Genomic DNA, 25,808 nt, shown 5'->3' on the forward strand with positions numbered 1-25,808 from the left:
TTATACAAATAAGGAATTACAATTAGAGAGATTAAACTACTTGCTCAAAGTCACAAAACTGTAGATGGCATAGCTAGGATTAATTTCACTTTTCTTGAAAGCTGTGGCCTTGAACTGTGGTTAAAATGCCAGTATTTCAGCCAGTAATAGTGGCTCATGCCTATAATCCCAACACTTTGGGAGGCCACAGTGGGAGAATTGCTCCAGCCCAGGAGTTTGAGAGCAGCCTGAGCAACACGAGGAGATCCTGTATCTACTGTATATATATAAAAACACACATATATACATATATAATATGTATATAATATACATACACATACACATATATAATGTGTGTATAATATACACATATGTCAGTGCATATATATGAGCTATATGTGGTGGTATGCACCGGTTGTCCCAGCTACTTGAGAGGCTGAGGCAAGAGAGAAGTACTGAGCCCAAGAGGTCGAAGTTGCAGTGAGTCATGATCATGCCAGTGCACTCCAGCCTGGGTGACAGAGTGAGACACTGTCTCAGAAAAAGAGTGGAGACCTTTAATTCACTAGTTATTCAGAATACATTTCTTAAAAGCTATTGGCTTTAACTGATTTGATAGTAATTTTTGGGTACTGTAAGTTTTAGTATTAGTGGAATACATTATGTGACATGACACATACTATACTCCTGCTTTTTTTTCTTTTTAAATAAACTAATAGATGATGGAGCTCTGTGCGAAGTAAACCTGTAGTCATTTCTTCCAGTTTTCAGCCCAGAAAGTTTCACTGATTTTTGTCTCATACCCAACATCTCTCAGCAAACCGTAGTTCTACTTTCAAAATATATATAGAATCTGACCACTTCTCATCAGCCCAACTGCTACCACCATAGTCCATTTCAGCACCGTTTCTCACTTGGATTATGATAGCTTCCGTAACCATTTCTACACTTGGCTTCCCTTTAGTCTTCTTTTCAGCATAGTAGGTAGAATGATCTGGTTCATCACTGTATCAAATCACATCACTTCTCTTTTCCAAATCCACCAGTGAATTGCTGTTTTACTCAATTTAAAAGCCAAAGTCTTTAACACATTCCTTAGTTCTCTGAGGTGCGCTTTTTTTTTTCTCTTTTCTTTTTGAGATAGGGTCTTGCTCTGTCACCTGGGCTGGAGTGCAGTGGCACAGTCTCTGTTCACTGCAGCTTCGCCTGTTGTGTTCAAGTGATCTTCCCACCTCAGCTTCCCAAGGAGCTGGGACTAGCTAGAGTAGCTAGGGCTACAGGTGTGTGCTCCTATGCTTGCTATTTATTTTATTTTATGTTATTTTATTGTAGAGATGAGGTCTCAGTATATTGCTCAGGCTGTGAGAGTGCCTTTTAAAAATTTGCATAGAGGTGTTGTGTGTCTTAGCAGTGACATACTTGAAGGATCCTCAAACATTAAAATACCCCTTTCTCAAAATGCTAACAATTAGGTATGTATTGTTTTCTATTAAACAGCTCCTGATATAATCAGTGAATTGATTGGTTTGTTCTTTTGCCCTTCCTCCTGCTCTGACCCCCAAATCTCAGTTTTCTTTCCTGTGGGTCCCTTTATAGCCAGTGTGTCCTCTTATTATTATGTTTATCATTATTGTATATATTGTATATATTTTCACATTGTGTTGTAATATCTATAATATATTTGAGTCTGCCATTAGACTTTACATTCCTATATTCTAAAGGATGGTGTTTATGCCCAAGAAGTTTTTCTTGAAGGAGTGAGTGTATTTCCAGTTACAGTTTTAAGTATCATTGTATCACCCATAAGGATTTGGATTTGTATGCCAATAAGAGAAAACTTGATAAATATTGACTTAAGCAAGTGAAAATTTACTTTCTCATGTGATGTGAAGTCCAGCAGAGGCAATCCAAAGCTGATGCAGCTGCTCAAGGATTTCATCCAGGAACCAGTATCCTCCTATCTTCCTAGCTTAAGGTTTTTATCTTCATGGTCAGAAGATGGCTGTTGTATCTCTGAACACTGCATCAGAATTTTAGTAAGGAAGAAAAGGGAAGGATAAAAGGAAATGTCTTTTTACAAGGTTTTGCATTTTTGTTCTCATAGACGGTGGCCCCTTAGAAACTGATGACTATATTTCATTGGCCAGAATGATGCCATATAGCCAATCCTAAGTACAGAAAAGGCTGGGATTTTGAGTATTCTGTTTTTTGTTCTTTATAGGAAAAGAGGGGAGAAGAGGATTATAATTGGTGTTTAAAGTATCAGAAAGTAGTATAGAACAAGTGGTTGAGAACATAGACCTGAATTTGAATTTTGACTTTGTTACTTCTTAGCTGTGTGACTTTAACAGCTCTCTGCTTCTGTTCCCTCATCTGTGCCTAGTAATTGGTACCTATTTCACTTTGTTGTTGAAACTATTAAATGAGTTAATATATGTTGTGGGTTTAATGTGTATAGTTTGTTTTATTTAAATAGCTAATAAGTTGTTAGGATTATTGTCGTTACCTACAAGCATTGTTGAAACTGTAATTATAAATTTATCATCAAGGAATTAGCTTTATTTGGGATAGAAAGAAAAGAGTATTTAGCAGGTCTGGGTAGGTGCTTTTGAGTGCAGGTGATGGTAGAAAACGATAGTAGAGCTTTCTTAAGGGCTCTGGTGACTACGTTGTACTATTAAAAAGTATGTGCCGAGTTAAAATATTGGAACCATTTTGATTTACTCATTTAGTTCATTTTGAAGCACAGTGGCCCTTAGGGTCATCCTGATTGTCATTTTACCAACAATCCCCTAAAGTTTACTTCAATAGAAATTTCATCTCTTATTGATAGAATGTTTGAAGACTTAGCTCTAAACTATATATTGAAATATGATTTCATTGGTATTGTTACTAGCCTTTTCCAGTTTGTAATCACTCTACTTTAAAAAAAATCAATTATTTTTCTTTTCTTTTTAGCCCCATCTGCTTTGATATGATTGAAGAAGCATACATGACAAAATGTGGCCACAGCTTTTGGTAAGACAATTCTACTGAGTAAAATAATCTTTTGATATTTTAAAACTTATCTGTAAATGTAGCCAATGAGAAGTTATGTGTTTTAAACCAACTTTGATTATCTTACAATCATATTTTTTTCTTGACATATGTCTTTGTAGATATGGCAGTTTAAGGCGGTTAACATAACAGCTGGTGCATAATTTCTGTCAAATGTTTAGATTTAGCATAGGCCTTACCGATGGATTTGAAAACTTCTGCATTTATTAATTGTTAATAAGAACTTTTCACTGCTGTTCTTAGTGATGCTGGGCAATCAGGACCAACCATGAAGCACTAGTTACTCACTTGTGGGGATAGGTTGGAGAACGCAGTAAAGCAGGCTAAGAAGGTCATGGGAAAAAAATAGAGGGTTAAAAAGTTCTGTGTTCTTTTCTTTAACACTTTGCTCAATATTAGCTTTACATTATATCATGCTGGATTAACCCGTATGTTAAACATTTTTTTAATTGTAAGATTTACATAATATCAAATTTATATTTTATATATGTATTTTTTCTGGTTTCTTAGTCTTGGAGGAATTTATAATTTTAACCACAGTTATGTGAACAGTGCAGTAGTGTTAAGTATGTTCATATTATTGTACAATTGATCTCTAGAACTTTTTGTGCAAAACTGAAACTTGGCACTCAGTAAACAACAATTCCCCATTTCCCCTTCCCCGTAGCCCCTAGCAGCCACCATTCTACTTTCTGTTTCTATGAATTTAATTATTCTACATACCTCGAATAAGTAGAAGTATTTGTCTTTTTGTGACTAGCTTATTTCACTTAGCATAGTGTCTTCAATGTTTATCAGTGTTGTAGCATGTGTCAGAATTTCTTCCCTTTGTAAGGCTGAATAATACTCCATTGTATATGTAGACTACATTTTATTTATTCATCTATCAGTAGACACTAGGGTGGCTTCTTCTACCTTTTGGCTATTATGAATGATGCTGCTGTGAACATGGGTATACAAACATCTCTTTGGGACTCTGCTTTCTAGTCTTTTGAGTGTATACTCAGAAGTGGAATTGCTGTATCATGTGGTAATTTGGTTTTTAATTTTTTGAGAAACTACCATACTGTTTTCTATAGGAGCTGCACTATTTTATGTTCTCACCAATAGTGCGTAAGAGTTCCAGTTTCTCCACATCCTTGCCAACTCTTATTTTCTGTTGTTGTTTTTTGATAGTAGACATCCTAATGGATGTGTAATCTGTGCATTTTAACTTATTTTTGCTTATTTTTAAACCTATTCTGTTGATATATTATTTTAGCCTTAGTATTCCTTGTGTTCTAATACTCCTTATATTCTAATTCATATTGAAATCAGGCCCATAATTTTATGCTGAAGTTGGATGTGATATCTGGCAGATTGATATTCCTTCATCATGAAGAGTGTTGGTTATTAACACTAGTCTGTAAGATCTTTTGTTTCATCTGAAGCATGACGCTTTAGTGATAGGTGTATTCCCTCTGCTAGTCACTTAAAAAGCTTTAAATACAAATCACTTTCTTAGCTTGTATTTTCTATATTTTTATAAAATAAAGTATTAAAATGATAACAGCAATGTATATTCTTGCTTTAAAAAACAACTCATTGTACAGGAAGATGTAATATAAAATACAGATGTCTACCTTTATCTAGTTTTTCTTGCCTACCTCCTCAGAGGTTATCATAGGTAAAAGGAATGATTAGGTATTCTTTCAGAATCCTTTTACTATTTTTTTTTTTTTTAGTCATCTTGCTTTCTTGAATACTTTTTATTTTCTAGTATATCATTGACATTTTTATGATTCACGAATCACTTTCTGCTCTGTATTGCCAATGAAATTCTGGACATGTGGGTCTTGCTTTGGGGCTGATACAGGTATGGTCTTGGCCTTTTCAGGCCATTGTTCGGCAGTAGTGTTCTCTTTGGTCCATAAATTGACCTAGCATCTTAGCGTTCCATAGGAAACCATATTTTTTTTTTCAGAGATTTGGATTTTGATGATTCTGAAAATTAGGTGATCTAGAGTAGGCTTTCTCAACCTTGTGATTATTGACATATTAGACCAGATAATTCTTTGTCGTAGGTGACTGTACTGTGCTTTGTAGATTGTTTAGCAGTATACTTGACCCCTACCCAGTACCACCCTTGCCCATCTCTGCAGTTGTGACAACCAAAAATGTCTCTATAGACATTGCAGATACCCCTTGGGGGACAAAATTTTCCTCCCTTAAGAAGTACTCATCTAGCGCTGAAAGAACAAGTTCTTGATATTGTTAGACTAGGATTCTACTTCTGGTTCTGAAACTTACCTAACCTTTATCAAGTTACTCTCCGCTGCTCCTGCCCTCTTATTCTTATTCTCTTTTTACTCCTTCAGTTCCTTCTCTTTTTATAGATTTAAAAGTGTTGAAATATGAAATAGATTGGGAAGTGAGGTTTTTAATTTTCCTGAGTATCCTGTAACTTACGTATCCAGGCATTTTTTTAAACAGGTCCTGGATCAGTTCAGTGACCTTTCTTCACTATGTTGTGAAGTGGAATAAATTACAGATTGACCTTATAAGTGGACAGACTGGGGCTTTTCAATAAATTTATAATCTTCATGTTGTCTTTAGGTCATTGTTGGAAAGCCCCATTGCTTTCTTAAATAGCTTTTCCTCCTTCTCTCAAAACAATTTAGGCTTAGATCGTTATAATACAATTTCATTTTTATGTTATACCCTGATGAGAACGTGTTTTAAGATACCCACCAGAGAGCAGGTTTTAGTAGGATAAAGGCCATAATGTTGGCAGAACTAATAAAACTGGAGGCTGTCAATTCCAATATCAGGCTTGCTATACTGTGATTTTTTTTTTTTTTTTTTTTTTGCAGTTTTGTTTAAAACAAAAGTTTATAATTGTTTACTCTTTCCTAACATGTGAGGGCTATGGAACTTCAGTCATCAACCGTAGCCTCTTGTGTCAACTTTCTAGTAATATAAACTCTGGCTGGTAAGCTGAATTCAAGCAATATACCACTTCAAAGCTCATCCAAATTATTACCATTAAATCAAATTGGACCACATGAAAATGTCTTTCCTAGTAACAAGTTGGATACAATATAGCAGGAACTTCTTTCACTTTATTTATTCCCACTTGAGAACCTACTGTTACCTGTGTCTATAGCCTAACTGAAATACAATGATATAATAAGAAATCTGACTTTTACATAATGTAGAGATAAAATTGGCTCTTTGTCTTTGCCCCTTTGTTGCCTCCAGCTTGTGCCCTGTACCGTATGTCTACCAAGCCCTGATTTACTATTTTGCTTTATTACAAATTAGTTACAGTTAATGGGGTCCTTCAGCATAGTCGTCTCCCAACACATAGGTGATCAAACCTGAGTGTCAGATTGCCTTTTGAGACTCTTGGCTAATCCATCATCTTGCACCATACTTGGTCTTTCTTTACATCTAGTTGTTAGATGTAATGACTGGTCCTAATTTGTCCTGGCTGTTCTTGTTATAGTTTGTTCTTTTTTCTAGAATTTTCTGATTACTTACATTTTTTTATATCTACTCATCCTTGTTTACATAGATATAAAAAGATATTTATATTTGTTAGCAAGTATATACATAGTAGAAGAAACGTAACTGTATACATCTATAGAGAAATACACATTTTTTATTAGCAGATACATAATAGAGGAAATAGGCACCCATTTATATCAGCAGAATTAAAATAATTATTTTTAAGAGTTGCAGTGTGAGTAGCCTGAAAATTTCTCAGGTGGACCTGAGATACGTATCCCTTTTACCTCTTTATTATGCTGGTGATGGTCAAGTAGATTAGATGAATGAGAATGAATTAGTTACTGGGGAAAGAAATACTGAGAATTTCTAGTGGTGTTTTATATGACCCAGAAGGCAGCAGACAGACATATGTTGCTTTCCTGGCTATATCTTTTCATTCATGCATTCAACATTTACTGAGTTTGAATACTTTTAACAGAATATTGTGCTAAACATTAAGGGTACAGAGGATAAAACAAATCCTTGCATTTAATGATAAAATGGAAGAAGGGCTGATAGGCACATACAGAAATAAGTACAAGAATAGGATAGTATCTATTTCTCAAACTAAGGCAGATCTCCTCTGGGGTGGTAGTGAACTAGTAGATGCTCTAAGATACACTCGAGGCATCTTGTCACTTAAGTTGTATACAGTGGTATGTAATTTGATGTACTTTAATTTTACAATATAAATGGATTTTATCAAGTGCAATGCAGAAAAATCACTTGAACTATATTGTTACTGAGAACAGTTACTTCCAGCTATGTCCCATTTTTTTCTTGTCTGTGAGAGATAGTGTAGTAAGCCTATTGATGTGGAATATGATTAGGATGCTAAAGAAAAGAGGAGTTTCTACTAGATTTTGGAATAATTTCTTGTATATTGACAAAAATTTTTTTTTCCGCTTTTTGAGACAGGGTTTCACTCTGTCACCAGGCTGGAGTGCAGTGGTGCAAACACGGCTCCCTGCAGTCTCAACCTCTTGGGCTCAAGCAGTCCTCCTGTTTCAACCTCCTGAGTAGCTGGGATCACGGGGACACACTGCCACCATGCATGGCTTATTTTTAAAATTTTTGTACAGTTGGAGTTTTACCACATTGCCTGAGCTGGTTGCAAACCATTGCCTGGGCTCAGGCAATCCTCCCACCTCAGTCTCTCAAATTGCTGAGATTACAGGCATGAGCCACTGCACCCAGCCTAACAAACTCCTCTCTGACTTAACAACTTAGCTTGTTCTTGTCATCTACACATTTTCTATCATTTATTTTTAAAGAAAAGTTATTTGCGAAAACCCATAATGTTCTCCTTCTACTTATCTGTCAACCCATCTCTTATCTTTATTATTTAATTTTTTTTTTTTTTTCTTGAGATGGAGTCTCACTTCGTCACCCAGGATGGAGTGCAGTGGTGTTATCTTGGCTCACTGCAACCTATGCCTCCCGGGTTCAAGCAGTTCTCCTGCCTCGGCCTACTGAGTAGCTGGGACTACAGGCGCGCACCAACATGCCCGGCTAATTCTTGTATTTTCAGTAGAGATGGGGGTTTCACCATGTTGCCCAGGCTGGTCTCAAACTCCTGACCTCAAGTGATCTGCCCACCTTGGCCTCCCAAAGTGCTGGGATTACAGGCATGAGCCACTGCACCCGGTCCTGACTTTAAAAAAAAAAACTAAAAAAAAATTTTTTTTTTTGAGACAGAATCTCGCCTTGTCTCCCAGGCTGGAGTGCAGGGATGCAATTCAGCTCACTGAAACCTTGGCCTGCCAGGTTCAAGTGATTCCCCTGCCTTAACCTCCTGAGTAGCTGGGATTACAGGCGCCTGCCACCATGCCCAGCTATTTTTTGTGTTTTTAGTAGAGAAGAGTTTCACCATGTTGGCCAGGCTGGTCTCAAACTCCTGACCTCAGGTGATCTGCCCACCTTGGCCTCACAAAGTGCTTGGATTACTGGCATGAGCAGATTTACCCAGCCTGGCATGTCTCTTACCTTTTTTTTTTTTTTTTTTTTTTGACAGGGGGTGGGGATGGAGTTTTGCTCTTGTCGCCCAGGCTGGAGTACAGTGGTGTGATCTCGGTTCATTGTAAGCGCTGCCTCCCAGGTTCAAGTGATTCTCCTGCCTCAGCCTCCTGAGTAGCTGGAATTACAGGTGCCTACCACCACGCCCAGCTAATATTTTGTATGTTTAGTAGAGACGGGGTTTCGCCATGTTGGGCAGGCTGGTCTTGAACTCCTGAACTCAGGTGATCTGCCCGCCTTGGCCTCCCATAGTGCTGGACTTACAGGTGTGAGCCACCGCTCCCAGCCGTCTCTTATCTTTAACTACCTTTCAGAGTCTCTCCTTTATAACTTGCTTTGTTTGAACTTGCTGATTTTTTTGTTTGTTTTTTTGTTTTTGAGACAGAGTCTCGCTTTGTCCTTCAGGCTGGAGTGTAGTGATGCAATCTCTGCCCACTGCAACCTCAGCCTCCTGATTGGCTAGAACCATAGGCCACACAGAACCAGGCCCAGCTAAGTTTTGCATTTATTATTATTTTTTTTTTTGTAGAGACAGGGTTTTGCCATGTTGCCCAGCTGCTGATTTTATAAAAGGGTTAAATTATGTATATATATTTCCTGGTAATGTTAACTAATTTCCTTTTTCCCTAAGCAGACTATAAATTTCTACATGTTGTGATTCTTAGCCTATTGTATTTGCATGCCTACATTATACTTCTTCCTTGTAATAAAAATGAAAATAAAGATTTAGTATGTTATTTCCTCAGTGAAGTTTCCATATAGGAAATTTTCAGTCATCTGTGAAGCATATTTTGTGATTATGGTAATTCTAGCCTTGTCATAGTTGCAAGAGGTGATGATACTGTTTTTGGAACATTGTGCAGGTCATTTGTTCAGTAGATATTTGCGTGTCTATTATGTGCCTGGCATTTACTTCAGTCTTGAGGCCCCTGTTATTTGCCAAAGACCACCGTTACTTTTATTCTTCACACCTTTCTCCTTTTTACTTACCTTGAAAGTAACAAATGTGAGATGTGAAAGTAGTTGATAACCAGAAGGGCAAAACCTGGGGAATGTAGGTTTTTATTGTTTTGTTTGTTTTATTTTGTATTTTGTTAAGGTGGAGGGGGAAGGTAAGTGGATATAAAAATCAACTTCCGTTTACAAAGCTCAAGTAAATTTATAGTAATTTGGATACATAATAAAAGAGGTACTTTCTCCGTAGGAATGATCTTTACAGATCGCCTTTGTAATTTCTTAGAAATCATTTTTTCCTGAGTGTTACCAGTAATGTTTATTATAGAAACCTGACTTAAAGACATCTACAAAGAAAACATTTCCCATAATTATATGACCCAGAGGCAAATACTGTTAACATTGCGAAGATTGTCTTTTATAATTTATTTTAAATGTACACATATATAATTTTTAAGACAAATGGGGTTATATTATATCCACTGTGTTATAGATTGTCATTTTTATTCAGCAGTATGTGTAATGACATTTTTTTCTCATATCAGTTTTATACTTTTCCATGATTTGGGTGAAAAATGCTTGAGTTTTTTTTTTTAATAGAGAGGTACACAAATGTAAAAGGTTTAACATTATGGAAATATATAATGTAAGAAAGGGAAAATTTTCTGTAATCACAGTTTTCTAGCAATGAGTAGATTATTTTTATGGCATACAAGTTACAATAATTTATATTGGATGGCTGTATAGCATTGCATTGGATTGATGTTTACAAATATATTTAGTCAATTTCTTAGTGTCTGGATTGCTTCTATTTTATTTTGCTATTTACATATAATCTTGTATTAAACACCCTTCTAAATATATATTTCCTTAGGATAAATTCCTAGAAGTAAAATATTCAAAAGGGGATGTAAAACCTTAAGATTTTTCCTGCAACTTGGCTTCTAGGAAAGTTGTACTGGTTAACATTTTCTGTAACAGTACTTGAGATTGTTCATAGCCACATGTATTCTTTAACTATGACAGTATTTTCTTTTGTCTTTTTTTCTCTTTTTTTCAGACAGGGTCTCATTGTGTCACTCAGGCTGGAGTGCACTGGCATAATCATGGCTCACTGTAGCCCTGAACTCCTGGGCTCAGGTGATCCTCCTGCCTCAGCCTCCCAACTAGCTGCACATGCCGTCACACCTGGCTAATTTTTTCATTTTCTCTAGTAATGGAGTCTTGCTGTGTTGCCCAGGCTAGTCTTGAACTCTTGGCCTCAAGTGATCTTCCTGCCTCTGCCTCCTAAAGTGTTGGGATTACAGGTGTGAGCCGTGGTGCCTTACTGGCAGTATTTTATTTTTCCACCTGATTGGTAAAATCTAGTATATAATTTTAAATCAGCTTTTTGTGACTAGTGAAGATGGTGGTTTTCTCATGCTTATTGACTGATTTTTGTCTTTGGTTGAGTTTTCTGTTTGTCTTTTTTATTTGAGTGAATGCTGAGTATTAAGGGTGTTAGCATGCCAGTAACATGAATAGTCTGTTTGCTTAACTGAGCTGTAGGCATTTGCTTTTGTGGTGGTGTTATGAACTATCTAAATTGCATAAACTTAAAATTTAGTGAGTACAGCTTTTTAAATTTGTATACAGTAGCTTTGATATTTGAGTTTAGTTTGAAATAACTTTTGTGTACTGTTCACCCAGTAAGTGCCCTGTATATCCTGTTGATAATGTAAAAATATAAACAAAAATAAATTTGTTAGATTACTTATGTTGAAAATGAGGAATAGAAGACTAATAGTCATTATTTTGTGACCAGTTTATTAATTTTTCATTGATTTAATTAAGCCTTTTTTTTCCCCCCTACTAATAGCTACAAGTGTATTCATCAGAGTTTGGAGGACAATAATAGATGTCCCAAGTGTAACTATGTTGTGGACAATATTGATCATCTGTATCCTAATTTCTTGGGTGAGTCTTTGGAATGATTTTTATTTTAAACATATTTCGATCCCCAAAATTGTGTGCTAGCACTAATTTACTCAGAAAACCTACCTTAGTGGTAAGCAAGTCTCTCTACTGTATACCACAGTGCTTTCTTCTTCTTGGGTTGTGACATAGACTCTATAAATTATTAGTATTTTATTATTTTTAAGTTTTATTTAAAAATTGATGAAACTTTTAGATTATTATGTAGATCAGGGACCCCTGGGCCATGGACTGGTACCAGTCTGTGGCCTGTTAGGAACTGGGCTGCACAGTAGGAGGTGAGGGACTGGCAGGTGAGCGAGCACTACTGCCTGTGCTCTGTCTCCTGTCATATCAGTGGGGGGCATTAGACTCTCAGAGGAGTATAAACCTGATTGTGAACTGCACATGCAAGGGATGTGAGCGCACATTGTGTGCTCCTTATGAGAATCTGATGCCTGATGATCTGAGGTGGAACAGTTTCATCCTGAAACCATCCCTCCCACCTTCCTTCGGTCTGGAAAAATTGTTTTCCATGAAACCAGTCCCTGATGCCAAAAAGGTTGGGGACTGCTGGTGTAGATGACAGACTGGATGTGAGGCTTAACAAAAATGGGAGCAATTCCGAACACCTTTCGGTCTCCCTGTAAGTGTTATATTCCCTGCCGTTTCTGCTTTTGGGACAGAAGTGAGAAAAAAGTCCATGGGTCTCGGGAACCCAGGTTTGTTGAATATTGAGGGGAAGGGGATGCAAAAATTTGGATGTGATGCTTGCTGAGTTGGGAGTGAATGGGTGAAAAGAATCTGAACTAGGGAGGCAATTAAAAATTAAGAACTTGAGAAGGAATATATGGAATAGAACTTTTGAGAGAGGAGTGGTAAGAACTAGAGAATAGAGACATGAATAGGGAATCCTTAAGTATAAATGATAAATGATCAGAAATAACTAGTCAGAGCCAATTGTGAATATCAGAAAAATTCTGCCTGTTGACTATCTTAGGATATTGTAGGAAACCTTTAGTCTGAGTGTTTTGAGAATGAATAATAAGCTAAAGATTAATTTTCAGGTATTGGTAGGCATGAAGTAGGGCACTATTGGGTTTATATATCAAAAAGGTCAGTTCTTCATTTTAAAGACTAATATGCTCAGCGTTAGGGTGTGGTTACTACTTTTGTATTGGATTCTGACCTGCTAGTACTTTGGTGGCAGTTTGATTTTTACCTCGAATTGTGGTTTATAATAAATTATGAATTGGAACGTATTCAGCTATGGTTTTACTTTTTATCTCTGCTCTAAAAGTGCCTTAGCTACGATAGTTTTTTCTGTGTTACTCTTCACTGTAATTTTTTGTGTGTGTGTGTGTGAAGGAAAATCACTGGAGGATTACACAGCAGAAAGGGGTGCTAAAGGAATTGAAGATTTTCTGCTAGAATGACAAATTCTTCTAAGTGGCTAAAGTTTTATGGCAGACTTGGAGAAAAAACTTGGGGAAAGAACAAAGAGAGAAATATTGAGTGGCATGGTACCTTGAGGACTAGACTTGATGGCCTAGTTTAGATAATAGGGAAACCACATCCTGTAGTGCAAAATCCTTTGCCCCTGAACTTGCAATTTTGGATTGATGCTGCCCTAAGATCACTAAAGATCACTGTGATTTTTCTGTAGCCATAACTTTGGAAAACTACTTATTCTTTTGGAGTGGTTAAATAAGAAAGGAATCTGGTGTTCTGAAGATTTTGGTATTTACTAAATTTTTCAGGCAACGTTCCTTCGTTCACAAGTTTGAGATTCTGTTTTGTGAATTTCTAGTGAGAGAGAGTTATATATTAGTATGGCAGGAATATAAAAATACACTACCGCTTAAGCTGGAAAGTGATCCCCTGCATTATATATATTCTCTCTTTTTTTTTTTTTTTTTTTTGTTTGAGACAGAGAGTCTCACTCTGTTGCCTAGGCTAGAGTGCAGTGGCGCAATCTCGGCTCACTGCAGCATCCACCTCCCAGGTTTAGACGATTCTCCTGCCTAAGTCTCTCTAGTTGCTGGAATCACAGGCATGCGCCACTACACCCGGCTAATTTTTGTGTTTTTAGTATAGATGGGGTTTCACCATGTTGGCTAGGCTGGTCTCAAACTCCTGGCTTCAAGTGATCCTCCTGCCTCAGCCTCTCAAAGTGCTGGGACTAGAGGCGTGAGTCGTCACACCTGGACTTATATATTCTCAAATATATGTATCTAATGAACAGTGAAGTCACATTTACTGATTTTTTTTTTTTTTTTGAGACAGCATCTTACTCTGTCACCCGCCGGAATGCAGTGATGCGATCATGGCTCACTGCAGCCTTGATCTCCCTGGTTCAAGTGATCTTCCCACGTCAGCCTCCCAAGTAGCTGGGACTGCAGGCATGCACCACCATACCTGGCTATTTTTGTTTGTTTTTTTTTTTTGTAGAGATAAAGTCTCACTGTGTTTTCCAGGCTGGTCTCAAACTTAAACTCCTGGGCTCCAGTGATCCTCCTGCCTTAGCTTCCCAAAGTGTTGGGATTACAGGTGTGAGCCATTGTGCCTGGTCAATTACTGGTTTTTTGGTTTTTTTGTTTTTTTGAGATGAAGTCTTGCACTGTCACCCGGACTGGAATGCAATGGTGTGATCTTGGCTCACTACAACCTCTGCCTGCTGGGCTCAGGTGATACTCCTGCCTCAGTCTCCCGAGTAACTGGGATTACAGGTGCACACTAGCACACCTTGCTAATTTTTTTGTATTTTTAGTAGAGACGGGGTTTCACTATATTGGCCAGACTGGTCTCAAACTCCTGACCTGGTGATCACCCACCTCGGCCTCCAGAAGTGCTGGGATTATAGGCGTGAACCACCGCCCCTGTCCCAATTACTGATTTTTTAAGCTAGAAATTACCTTGACAGTGATCTCTAGTGCAGCTTTCAGTGTGATTATATTGTCAACTATGGAAATACTTTTCATCCTGATACATCTATTTGTATTTTTCTGCTGATTGCCTCTTCTAGCCTTGTCCTTTGTTCAGTGATAGCCAAATCCTGAGGTCTTACACTAGGTATGTAAAGACTATCTCCTGTTGGCTCAGAGTAATGTCATTGAGATATGTTGATCCATGTGTTCCTGAAAGTGGAATATCACTTTTTTTCTATACTAAAAGATGTCTTCTAAGTTGTTTTCATTGCTTCAGCTTAAGATGGCGTGATTTGCATAATGCCTGCAGTTCTTAGTTGGGTTAAGAAGACCTAGAGCCTTTTAAAATGATTTCAGATTTCCTGTTAGCCTGGTAAAGTAATTGAGCATATGTTATATGATTCTGAGATGTTCTTGGCATCCTTGCACCTACTTAATTGATAGGTTAAGACCTTACACTTCTAATGCCTAGTCATAGGTAGAGGGCTGGTCCACACAATTTCTATAGCAGTACTGTTTAAAACTTTTTGCTTATATAACTCATATGAGAATTCTGAAAAGTGATGATCCTTGCATATTTTTAAGTTTGCATTAAAATTTTTTCTTCATAACTTTAAGTGATTGTGAAGAATATAATTATGGCCAAGTGCAGTGGCTCAAACCTGTAATCCTAACACTTTGGAAGTCTGAGGCAGGAGGATCACTCGAGCCCATGAGTTTGAGACCGGCCTGGGCAGTATAGCGAGACCTTGTCTCTATAAAAAATTAGCCAGGCGTGTTGGTATGCAACTGTTGTCCTAGCTTCTTGGGAGGCTGAGGTGAGAGGATCATGTGAGCCTGAGGATTTTGAAGCTGCAGTGAGCTATGATTGTACCACTCCATTCCAGCCTGGGCAACAAAGCAGAGATCCTGTCTCAAAAATAATTAAAGTTTTAAAAAAGAATGTAATTTCTAGAGTATTATAAATATGATTACTTCAGAACTGTTTTATCACTTTTTAAAATGTAACCAGTGGAATCTAAATGTCATAGTGATTTGTTACTTAATATTGATTTAAAAAGATATAAGTAAACTTTTTATTCAGTACCAGAAATGTCATTCATTACCTTTTTTTTGTGAACTTCTACTTAAATTTCATATCACACACATAGTTTTATCCTTATAATCTGTTTCCGTGCTTGAAATTCTAACCGATCTGCCTGTAATGCTTTTCTGTAACAAAATTGGATATACAGGCATACTTTTATTGCACTTTGCTTTACTGCACTTTTTAGAAGTTGCATTTTTTTTTTAACAAATTGAAAGTTTGTGACAACCCTGCATTAAGTCTCTTGATGCCACTTTTCCAACACCATGTGCTCACTTCATATCTGTGTGCTCAGAAGAATGTCACTGAGATCTTCTAGCCAAGGTGTGAATGCAAAGGAAAATTTCTTGAAGGAAATTAAAAGTGCTACACTAGTGAACACATGAATGATAAGAAGGCGAAATCACTTATTGTTGATATGGAGAAAATTTTAGTAGTCTGGATAGATATCAGCCACAACATTCCCTTAAGCCAAAGTCTTATTCAGAACAAGACCCTAACTCTCCTAAGTTCTGTGAAGGCTGAGAGAGGTGAGGAGCTGCAAAAGAAAAGTTTGAAGCTAATGGAGGTTCAAGAGATTTAAGGAAAACAGCCATCTCCATAACATAGAAATATAAGGTGAAGCAGCAAGTGCTGATGTAGAAGCTATAGCAAGTTATCCAGAAGATCTAGGTAAAAATCATTGTTGAAGGTGGCTATAGTAAATGACAGATTTTCAGTGTGGATACAACAGCCTTCTTTTGGAAGAAGATGCCATCTAGGACTTTTATTACTGGAGAGGGAAGTCAGTGCCTGCCTTCAAAACTTCCAGTGACAGGCTGACTCTCTTGATAGGGGTTGATGCAGCTGGTGACTTTAAGTGCCAGTGCTCATTGACCGTTTTGAAAATCCTAGAGCCCTTAGGAATTATGCTGAATCTACGGTGTCTGTGCTCTGCAAATAGAACAGCAAAAGCCTGAAGACAGCATATATTTCTTCAGCATGATTTACTGAATATTGTAAGACCACTGTTGAGACCTACTGCTTGGAAAAAAAGATTCCTTTCCAAATATTACTGTTCATTGACAGTGCACCTGGTCACCCCAGAGCACTGATAGAGATGTACAAAAGAGAGTAAGGTGGTTTTCATACTGTTAACACAATATCCATTCTGCAGCCCATACAGCAAGGAGTCATTTTGACTTTTAGGTCTTACTGAAGAAACACATTTCGTAATAACTGCCATAGTGATAGTGAATCCTCTGAGATATGGGCAAAGTAAATGGAAAGCCTTTTGGAAAGGATTCACCATTCTAGATGCCATTAAGAACACTCACATTTCATGGGAGGAGGTCAAAATATCAACATTAAAAGGAATTTGATGGAAGTTGATTCCAGTCATCATGGATGACTTTGAAGGGTTCAAGACTTCAGTAGAGGGGAGTAACTGCACCTGTAGAGGAAGTAGCCAGAGAGTTAGAATTAGAAGTTGAGCCTGAATATGTGACTGAATTTTGCTGTAGTATCATCATAAAACTTTAAATAGATGAGGAATTGTTTCTTATGGGTGAACAAAGAAAGTAGTTTCTTGAGATGGAATCTACTCCTAGTGAAGATGCTGTGAACATTGTTGAAATGACATCAAAGACTTTAGAATATTACATAAACTTAGTTGATAAAGCAGCAACAGGGCTTTAGAGGTTGACTAACTTTGAAAGAAATTCTACTGTAGGAAAGATGCTATCATATAACATTGCAGGCTATGGAGAAATTTTTTTGTGAAAGGATGCAGTAATCTTCGTCATTGTGTTCTTTTAAGAAATTGCCATAGCCAGCTTGGTCTTCAGTGATTACCGCCCTAATCCGTCAGCAGCTGTCAACGTGGAGGCAAGACTTTTTACCAGCAAAACGATTATGACTTGCCAAAGGCTCAGATGATCATTAGCATTTTTTAGCAATAAAGCATTTTTGATAAATGTGCATATTAATGCTTTTTAAAGAAGACATAATACTTAAAACTACAGTATAGTGTAAACAGAAGTTTTATGTGTATTGGGAAACAAAAATTCATGTGACTTGCTTTATTGTGGGGCCTAGAACTGAACCTGCAATTTCTCCAAGGTACGCTTTGTATATAGAAATTACATACTTAAAAGTTTCTTTTGAACTTAATTTCCTCTTAAGTGTTAAGAAGTCTTAAATATGTTTCCTATGTTATTTAATTAGTAGTAGTATACAGTTGATCAAATAAATATTACACGTAATTTTATAAAGGCTTAGACATAAAATTCCATAGTGAACATAACCATTTACCAAGGTGTGTGGTGTCCTTCTCCCTAAGTAGTTTAAGTGGCATTGATGAATATTACTAGGGCAAAGTTTCCATTTCCTTTGTGTAATTTTTATTTTTAAATGTGTGAGTCTTGAGAAACCGATGGGATTTGAAGGCGTTTTTACAGCAACATGACTCATTTCTTTGCCTTCCTTTTGAATTTTGTGCTAAAGAAGCACTTAATGATGTATTGTCACAAAAAAAAATTTTAAATGCCCTGTTAACAAGTCAGGCATTTTCTTCAATTTTGATGAAAAGAAAGAGTTGGAAACCAAGTAACTCAAGATGGATTTGGTTTCTTGGTCATTAGAGGCATTAACATTTTCATTGAGATAGACAATATGATTTTCTTTATTTCCTGCTGTAAGTACTACACTATAGTCCCTCTTCCTCCTGACTTCCCTTCCCTGCATCTTTCTCTACCTTCCACAGTATTTTCTCTCATTCCCTTCTGTTTCTGCCTTACTTCCCTCCAGTGTGCATACTCTGTCTGTTCCTCTCTGCCTCCCTTGGTCTTGAATGCTCTCTTTCCCTCTCCTGATCCTGAAAGGCTGATTCAGGTAAGGGCTGGAAGTCCGACCCTCCATTACCACCCCTCCCCATTTCCACTCCATATATACTCCGCAGGTGTACTCCTCTCCTGCCAAAGCTTGCTTCTAAGCTCCCTTACTTGCCTGCTTGCTTGCTTGCTTTTTTTCCCCTCCCTCCCTCCCTCCCTCCTTTCCTCCCTCCTTTCCTCCCTCCTTTCCTTTACCCTGTACTCCCCCCACTCACCCAGCTGTCTTTTTCTCTACCTTTCTCTCTCTATGTAAAATTTGTAGGCTGGGGGCTGTGGCTAACGCCTGTAATCCCAGCACTTTGGGAGGCTGACATGGGCAGATCACGAGGTCAGGAGTTCGAGACCAGCCTGGCCAACATGGTGAAACCCTGTGTCCACTAAAGATACAAAAAATTAGCCGAGCATGGTGGTGTGCACCTGTAATCCCAGCTATTTGGGAGGCTGAGGCAGGAGAATTGCTTGAACCCGGGAGGTGGAGGTTGCAGTGAGCTGACATTGCACCATTGTACTCCAGCCTGGGCGACAGGGTGAGACTCTATTTCCAAAAAAAAAAAAAAATGTAAATTGAATTTACTTACCTCTCTAATGAATAATCCTCTTACCCACTAATAAAAAATACAGTATGCATGCAAAGTATAGAATCCCTGTTTAAAAAAAAAAATGGCTGATGCATATAAAAGTCCTTACTACTGTCAGTCACTATTTTAAATGCTGTATGTACATGAACTCATTCCTTATGGCAGGCTTGTGAGATAGGTACTGTTTTTATCATCCTCATTCCTTAGGTGAGGAAACGAAGGCATAGACAGGTTGAGTAACTTGTGTCAAGTTATACAGCCAAAGTGGTGGAATTAGAATTTGGTCTTAGGCAATTGGTCTCAAGCATCTGTGCTTTTACTGTGCTGTTCTGCTTCTAAAAAGACAGTTACTTGAATGGAGTCTTTAGCATTAAAATGCGTTTTTCTTAGTACTAAGAAATGTTTGTTCTTAGTACTGTGGATGTTGTAAGGCTCTGTAGAAGGGTAATTAAGAAATATATAACATCCTTAGGTTTAGGTATCAATTCTAAGAATTGATGATGGTTTCAAATTAATGCTTATTTTAATTGGGAATATGAAAGTGTTAGCTAAACGTGGCATGTCACACTTAAAATCCAGGAACATGTCATCAAGATATTCATTCATTCATTCATTCATTCATTCATTCATTCGGCAAATACCAGGTGCCAACTATGCGTCAGGGACCACAATGGTGACAAGACAGACATTGATCATAAAATGCTTTATAGTATAAATAAGATGCTAGCTGCTGTCTTTTGCTAATAGGTAAGCATTGCTTTTAAAATAAGTTTTAAAAGTTATGGAATGGAATTCACCATTTTGCTATTCTTGTTTGTAAGTTGTGACATAGGTTTGAAAGGGTTTTCCCACTAAATGTGTGACTCTAATGACTTTCATATATTTTATATATTGACATTTGAATGTTAAGTCCAGTGTATATACCTTGCATTTTAAGAGATTTTTTTCTGTTAAATTTTTGAAGTAGAAAAATAATAAAATAATCCTTGATGAAGAAACACTTAAGTCAAGTGTACTAAATAAAATCACTTATTTTATTTTCCGTGGGTAACCATTGTTTGTTGTAGGATATAGTTTTTTAAAATTTTTTATATTTTTGAGACAGCATCTCTTTCTCACTCAGGCTGAAGTACAGTGGGAGCGATCATGGCTCACTGCAGCCTCAAACTCCTGGGCTCAAGCAGTCCTACCACCTAGGCCTCCTGAGTAGCTGGGACTACAGGCACGTACCACTACACCTGGCAAATTTTTGCATTTTTTATAGAGGCGTGGTTTTGCTGTGTTACCCAGAATGCTCTCCAGCTCCTGACTCAAGCTGTCTGCCTGCCTCAGCCTCCCTAAGTAATGGGATTACAGGCATGAGCCACTGTGCCCAGCCTAGGATATCGTTTTTAAAAAAGAAAAAAATAACCATTTTTTCAAGTAGCTCCATGAAAAATCTGATGCAGTAGTAAAAAACTTAAGTTTGGTAAATATAGAATTTAAATGTCTTTATATGATATGGCAAGCCAGTTAATACATTGTTTGTTTACACTTTATTTTTGCCATCATTTGCTGTAACTTTATTTTGCGGTTTAATTTCGTGGCCTTTATAGGCTTGATCTACTTTGGCTGGTGTCTCATGCCTGTAATCCAGCACTTGGGAGGCCAAGGCAGATGGATCACTCGAGGCCAAGAGTTCAAGATCAGCCTGGGCAACATGGCGAAACCCTGTCTCTATGAAATATTCAAAAATTTGCTGGGTGGAGTGGTGTGCACCTGTAGTCCTAGCTACTGGGAAGGCTGAGATGGGAGAATGGTTTGAGCCTGGGAGGCGGAGGTTGCAGTGAGCCAAGATCACACCACTGCACTCCATCCTGGGTGACAGAGTCATACTCTGTGACAGAGTCTCAATAAATAAATAAATTAATTAAATACAGGCTTGATCTTTAGTTAATAGGGCTGCTTTTGAAAAAAAAAAGTTTGATCTTACAGTATTGTTACTGAGAATCAAATATAATGGTGTATAAGATTTCTTGGTAAAATTCAATGTGGTATATTCATATAAAGTATTTAACAGTCACTATTTTTCTTCAAATGGTTAAATTAAATTCATAACTGGGACACTGGCCTCTTACTGACTTACTCCTCTTTATTCCCACTGAATTATTTCATGCTCTCTACTTTATCTGGATTATAATAACTTTCCTTGTGTAAGGTACCTGCAGTTCAGGCCCTTCACAATCTGACTCTGATCTGCCTACATTTGCAGGTTTAGTTCTTAATCCCTGTGAATCATTCACAAGATCACTCTGACCCTTGTTTTAGCTATGTTGATTTTATTTATTTATTTATTTATTTATTTATTTATTTAGAGATGGAGTCTGGCTCTGTCTCCCAGGCTTGGTGGGGTGCAATGACACGATCTCAGCTCACTACCTCCCAGGTTCAAGTGATTCTTCTCCCTCAGCCTCCCGAGTAGCTGAGACTACAGGCGCGTGCCACCATGTCGGGCTAATTTTTCTATTTTTAGTAGAGGCAGGATTTCGCCATGTTGGCCAGGCTGGTCTTGAACTCTTGACCTCAGGTGATCCACCCGTCTTGACCTCCCAAAGTGCTGGGATTACTATATTGATTTTAAATCACTGTATCTCCTACACACACACACACACACACAGACACACACACAGACACACACACTTTCTTACTCATCTGAATTTTTCTTCACTTCTATATTGATTTTAAATCGTATCTCTTACACATACACACACACCCCCCCACACACACACACATCCCCTCTCTCACTTGAATTTTTCTTCACTCCTATTTTTGCTTAGTGAGTCTCTGTGTGCCTATTATGGCCCATTTCTAATGTTGCCTTCTATATGAAGTGTGCTTGTTAACATTTTGATTGATCTCTGTGTGTATACTTTGTAAATCTATTTTAATGATAGTACTGATTATCACATTATAAGTACTGTATCATATGAATCTGTCTTGCTTGTCTGAATTGCTTGAGGCCTTGTATTGTATCTTTGAAGCTTGGATCCTTATGAACTTGGTATCTGTTTGGTGTTTTCAAAAATATTTATACTTGCATTGTGGTATAGTGGGAAGTATCAGCCAGTTGGGTCTATATTTTCAGTACTACTTCATTGTATATGTCACCATGCATAAGTTCCTTAATGCTCTCTGTGCTAATATTCATCTCTAATTGGGGAGAATAATCTGTAAGATATTGTCTATAAAGTGCATACCTAGCCTAGTACTAGTTTCCCTTTAAAAGAAAAATCAGTTTTTTGTGTTAGTTTATATTTGTTGGTTGTAGAAAAATTGAAAAATCCAATTTAAAGTGGTTAAACATTATGGAAAATGTATCGATTCACAGGAAAAGAATTTCTAGAGCTAGTTATCAGTGGTTCAGTGGTATTATCAGGTTCTTTCTGTTGTTCTGTTCTTCCATTGCCAGCATATACCTTAGTCTTTTGGCTGGCTATTCTTGAGATTACAAGATGGCTCTGAGCAGTTTCAGATACTCCTTATGAAGGCATGGTTTTTTCTCCTATCCTTTTCTTTCTGAAAGATAGCACATCTCTTTTTGGTCAAAATTGGGTTACATACTTAACCCCACATCAACCACTGGCAAGGGCATGAATGACTAGATTGCCTTAGGTTAGTCAAAGTAATACATGGGGTTGGGGTGAGATCTAACTTCTCTGAAAGTTATATGGCAGTCTGATACTTGGAAAAAAAGTCGTGTTATTATCAAGAAAAAGAGTAGGATGGTTTTTGGATAGGTAACTAAAAGTGTCTTCCATGGCATTTTTAGAAAAATTACAAAGAGAAAGAACAAATGCAAGTCTTTAGTGCCTAGCTCATAGGAGATACTTAGTTACTCATGCCTTGTTACCATATGGGGCATGTGATGGTCTCATATGGTGAATGAGGATTTCTCTCTCAGGTGCCAGTAGCGTCATCATTGAGAAACTTGTAAGGGAAAATTCATATTCTGAAGAATTCTCCTATAGTAATAGTAGTTGTAGTAGTAGCAGCTGCAGCAAAACTGTTTTCTAATTTGAAATAAAATAAAAAGCTAACACTTTCTGTTTAGCATGTTTTTAATTTGGAGGCTGTGTATAGGTAAAATAGAATCTATCTAAACTGAAGAATTACACGATACATTTAACAAAAATACAAATTATTTGTGCTTTTTATTTTGTTTCTGTTTTCAGTGAATGAACTCATTCTTAAACAAAAGCAAAGATTTGAGGAAAAGAGGTTCAAATTGGACCACTCAGTGAGTAGCACCGTATGTTTCAACTCTTATTACTATTTTTAATATATTTCATTTTGTTGTTTTTATTGGTTTAATATTAGTTAGGCGTTAAAGTTTAATATATTGATTTTTCTTAACGGAGATTGTTAGGATTGTTCTAGTCAAATAACTCTCTTAACTGCATTATCTGTAATACTTTGCTAGAGTGCTCCTATTTTGAAAGGTCTGGTAGGATTATATTGAAACATTTGTCTTTTAATATTTCACATTTGAAGGATTGTATTGCGTGGTGAAACAATGGTTAGATATTTTCAAAAAAACTGTCGAGGCTGGGCTTATACCTGTAATCCTAACACTTTGGGAGGCCAAGGCTGAAGGAACACTTAAGCCCAAGAATTTGAGACTAGCTTGGGCAACATAGTGAGAGTCTGTCTATATTCAAAGAAAAACAAAAACAAACCGTTGAAAGATTCTCAATTTTAAAGGCTTAGTCCCAAATTACCAAGGCAAATGAGCTTAATACCTTACTACATGCAAAATTGAAAATATGGCTAGACAAATAATTAAATTCAGTTATTTTGAAGGTAAATTACAGCTTTAGAATATTCTCGAATGCACCTTTTATATTTGTTATCTTAATTCATTTAAGGGAGAAGAAATAGTGTTTAAGTTATAACTAGAAGACAGTAGGGAGCCACTAGCTAGGAAGGAGTAGTTTGGAACATTGCAGTGTATTTTTGGTATCTATGTAATGAGCATATTAGGAAGTAGCAAGTAAACATTTGTTTTAGTCTCTAAAACAGTCTTCTTAGGAAGTTGTTGTTTCTTCTTTCTTCATTTTTAGAATGGCCACAGGTGGCAGATATTTCAAGATTTGTTGGGAACTGACCAAGATAACCTTGATTTGGCCAATGTCAATCTTATGTTGGAGTTACTAGTGCAGAAGAAGAAACAACTGGAAGCAGTAAGTGGTAGCTAACCTTAAAAAATATTTTAAATGGTGAACTTTATTGCAATGAAAAAGATCTAAAAAAATGATAGGATAGCTTCACTAATCCACTCATTTTTACTCAGCTAGAAACAGCTACAAAGTGTCACTTCTGCTAGATTCCCCCTTTTAGTAACTTAAAGAACAATTTCCATACATTATAACTTATTTGCAATGACCAGTTTTTATTAACAAAAGCTGAGTGTTAAAACTCTTCAGAAAGAAAAGTTTCATTTTCATAGGAAATAGTTTTGTTGGTCATTTGTCTTCTAATGAGTATCTTTCTTGCCATATCATCCCCTCTTCATATGTGAGAGTTGGAGGAGAAATAGAGATTATTTTTATCTACATAAAATTCTTTCAGCAGGTGTCCATTGGTAGCAACAGTAGTGTATGGCATAACTAAGAGCATTTAAAGAGATCTGTACTAAATATATCTTATTTAATGTAATGTAAAATTCCATTTATTTTATGTAAATGTTAAAGATGTAAAATGTGAAATTCCAAGTGTTGGGAATTGAGTGTGATATAAGCAACACACACCTTAGCATAAGCAAATACTACCCTGAGGCTAAACATAAAGGGAGTATTTATTGACACAGTAAGGGAGTGAATAACACATACACACCAAAAGGAATAGTTGAACAACCAAACTTTGAGAAGATTAGAACCATGGCTTCTCTGGAATGCTACAAGTACATGAGATTAGGGATTTGAATGTTGTTGAGAGTCTTTCTTTTGTGCCCCTTGTGACTGTTTGATTGGGACAGCTCTGATTTTCTTTTCTTACAGACTTCTTTATCACATGGTGGATAATAATGTCATTTGCACTCTTGGTTTATATGCATGTTTTTTGATAAAAGAAAAAAAGGAGCTTTTGTTTCCAACTGCAGTTAAAAAATTTTTGTGGCTAGATTATGATTAACTTAGCTTGGATCTGGATCCTACTCACTGTGGTGGGGATCTGCTAGTAGGAGAAAGGTGTGTCAGGTTGAGCCAGCCAAGATGAGTTGTCTCCCATGTTGTATCTGTTTGGGAGGTGGGGTTCATGGGAATTTCTCTTACGGTTTTAACCGTAGTTTTCTATTAGCATCTACTATGTGCCAGGGGTTGTGTTAAGGGCTGTGGACAAGCTAAAGTTCTGCTATGTGCGTGTGTTTGTGAACTAAATCGTAAAACACGTATTTTCACATGGTGATAAGTAATAGAAAAGACTTTTTTTTTTTTTTTTTTAAGGGACAAAGTTTCCCTCTGTCACCCACCCAGTCTGGAGTGCAGTGGTATAGTCATAGCTCACTGCATCCTCTACCTCCTGGGCTCAAGTGATCCTCCTGCCTCAGCCTCCCACTCACGCCACTATTTTTTTTAATTTTTAAATCACCCGACTAGTTTAATTTTATTTTTATTTTTTGTAGATACAGGTCTCAGTATATTGCCTACAGTAGTCTCAAACTCCTGGCTTCAAGCAGTCCTCCCACCTGAGCCTCCCAGGGTGCTGGGATTATAGGCATGAGCCACTGCTCCTGGCCCTAAAATGACTTTATATGAAAGATTGAACATATGCAGTTACCTTGCTCCCTTTTGAAACGATGAAAATGACAGTAAATTAGGGA

At 37.1% G+C, this 25,808-nt stretch overlaps 1 protein-coding gene across 19 annotated transcripts in view; it reads left to right on the forward strand.

The window, feature by feature from the left end:
* COP1 (COP1 E3 ubiquitin ligase) overlaps positions 1-25,808 on the forward strand; it is a 264,253-nt gene that overhangs the window by 19,398 nt on the left and 219,047 nt on the right. For 11 of the 19 annotated variants that reach the window (XM_031658336.1, XM_003893610.5, XM_009194948.4 and 8 more), the window contains exons 2-5: positions 2,938-2,997; positions 11,396-11,493; positions 23,164-23,240; positions 24,052-24,171. In XM_031658336.1, the coding sequence (XP_031514196.1) occupies positions 2,938-2,997; positions 11,396-11,493; positions 23,164-23,240; positions 24,052-24,171 (355 nt within the window). The remainder of the gene's footprint in view (positions 1-2,937; positions 2,998-11,395; positions 11,494-23,163; positions 23,241-24,051; positions 24,172-25,808) is intronic. The other 8 variants (XM_009194941.4, XM_003893611.5, XM_031658327.1 and 5 more) reach the window with 3 other exon arrangements.

The sequence above is a fragment of the Papio anubis genome, chromosome 1, assembly GCF_008728515.1.
Source record: "Papio anubis isolate 15944 chromosome 1, Panubis1.0, whole genome shotgun sequence".
Taxonomy (NCBI): Eukaryota; Metazoa; Chordata; class Mammalia; order Primates; family Cercopithecidae; genus Papio; species Papio anubis.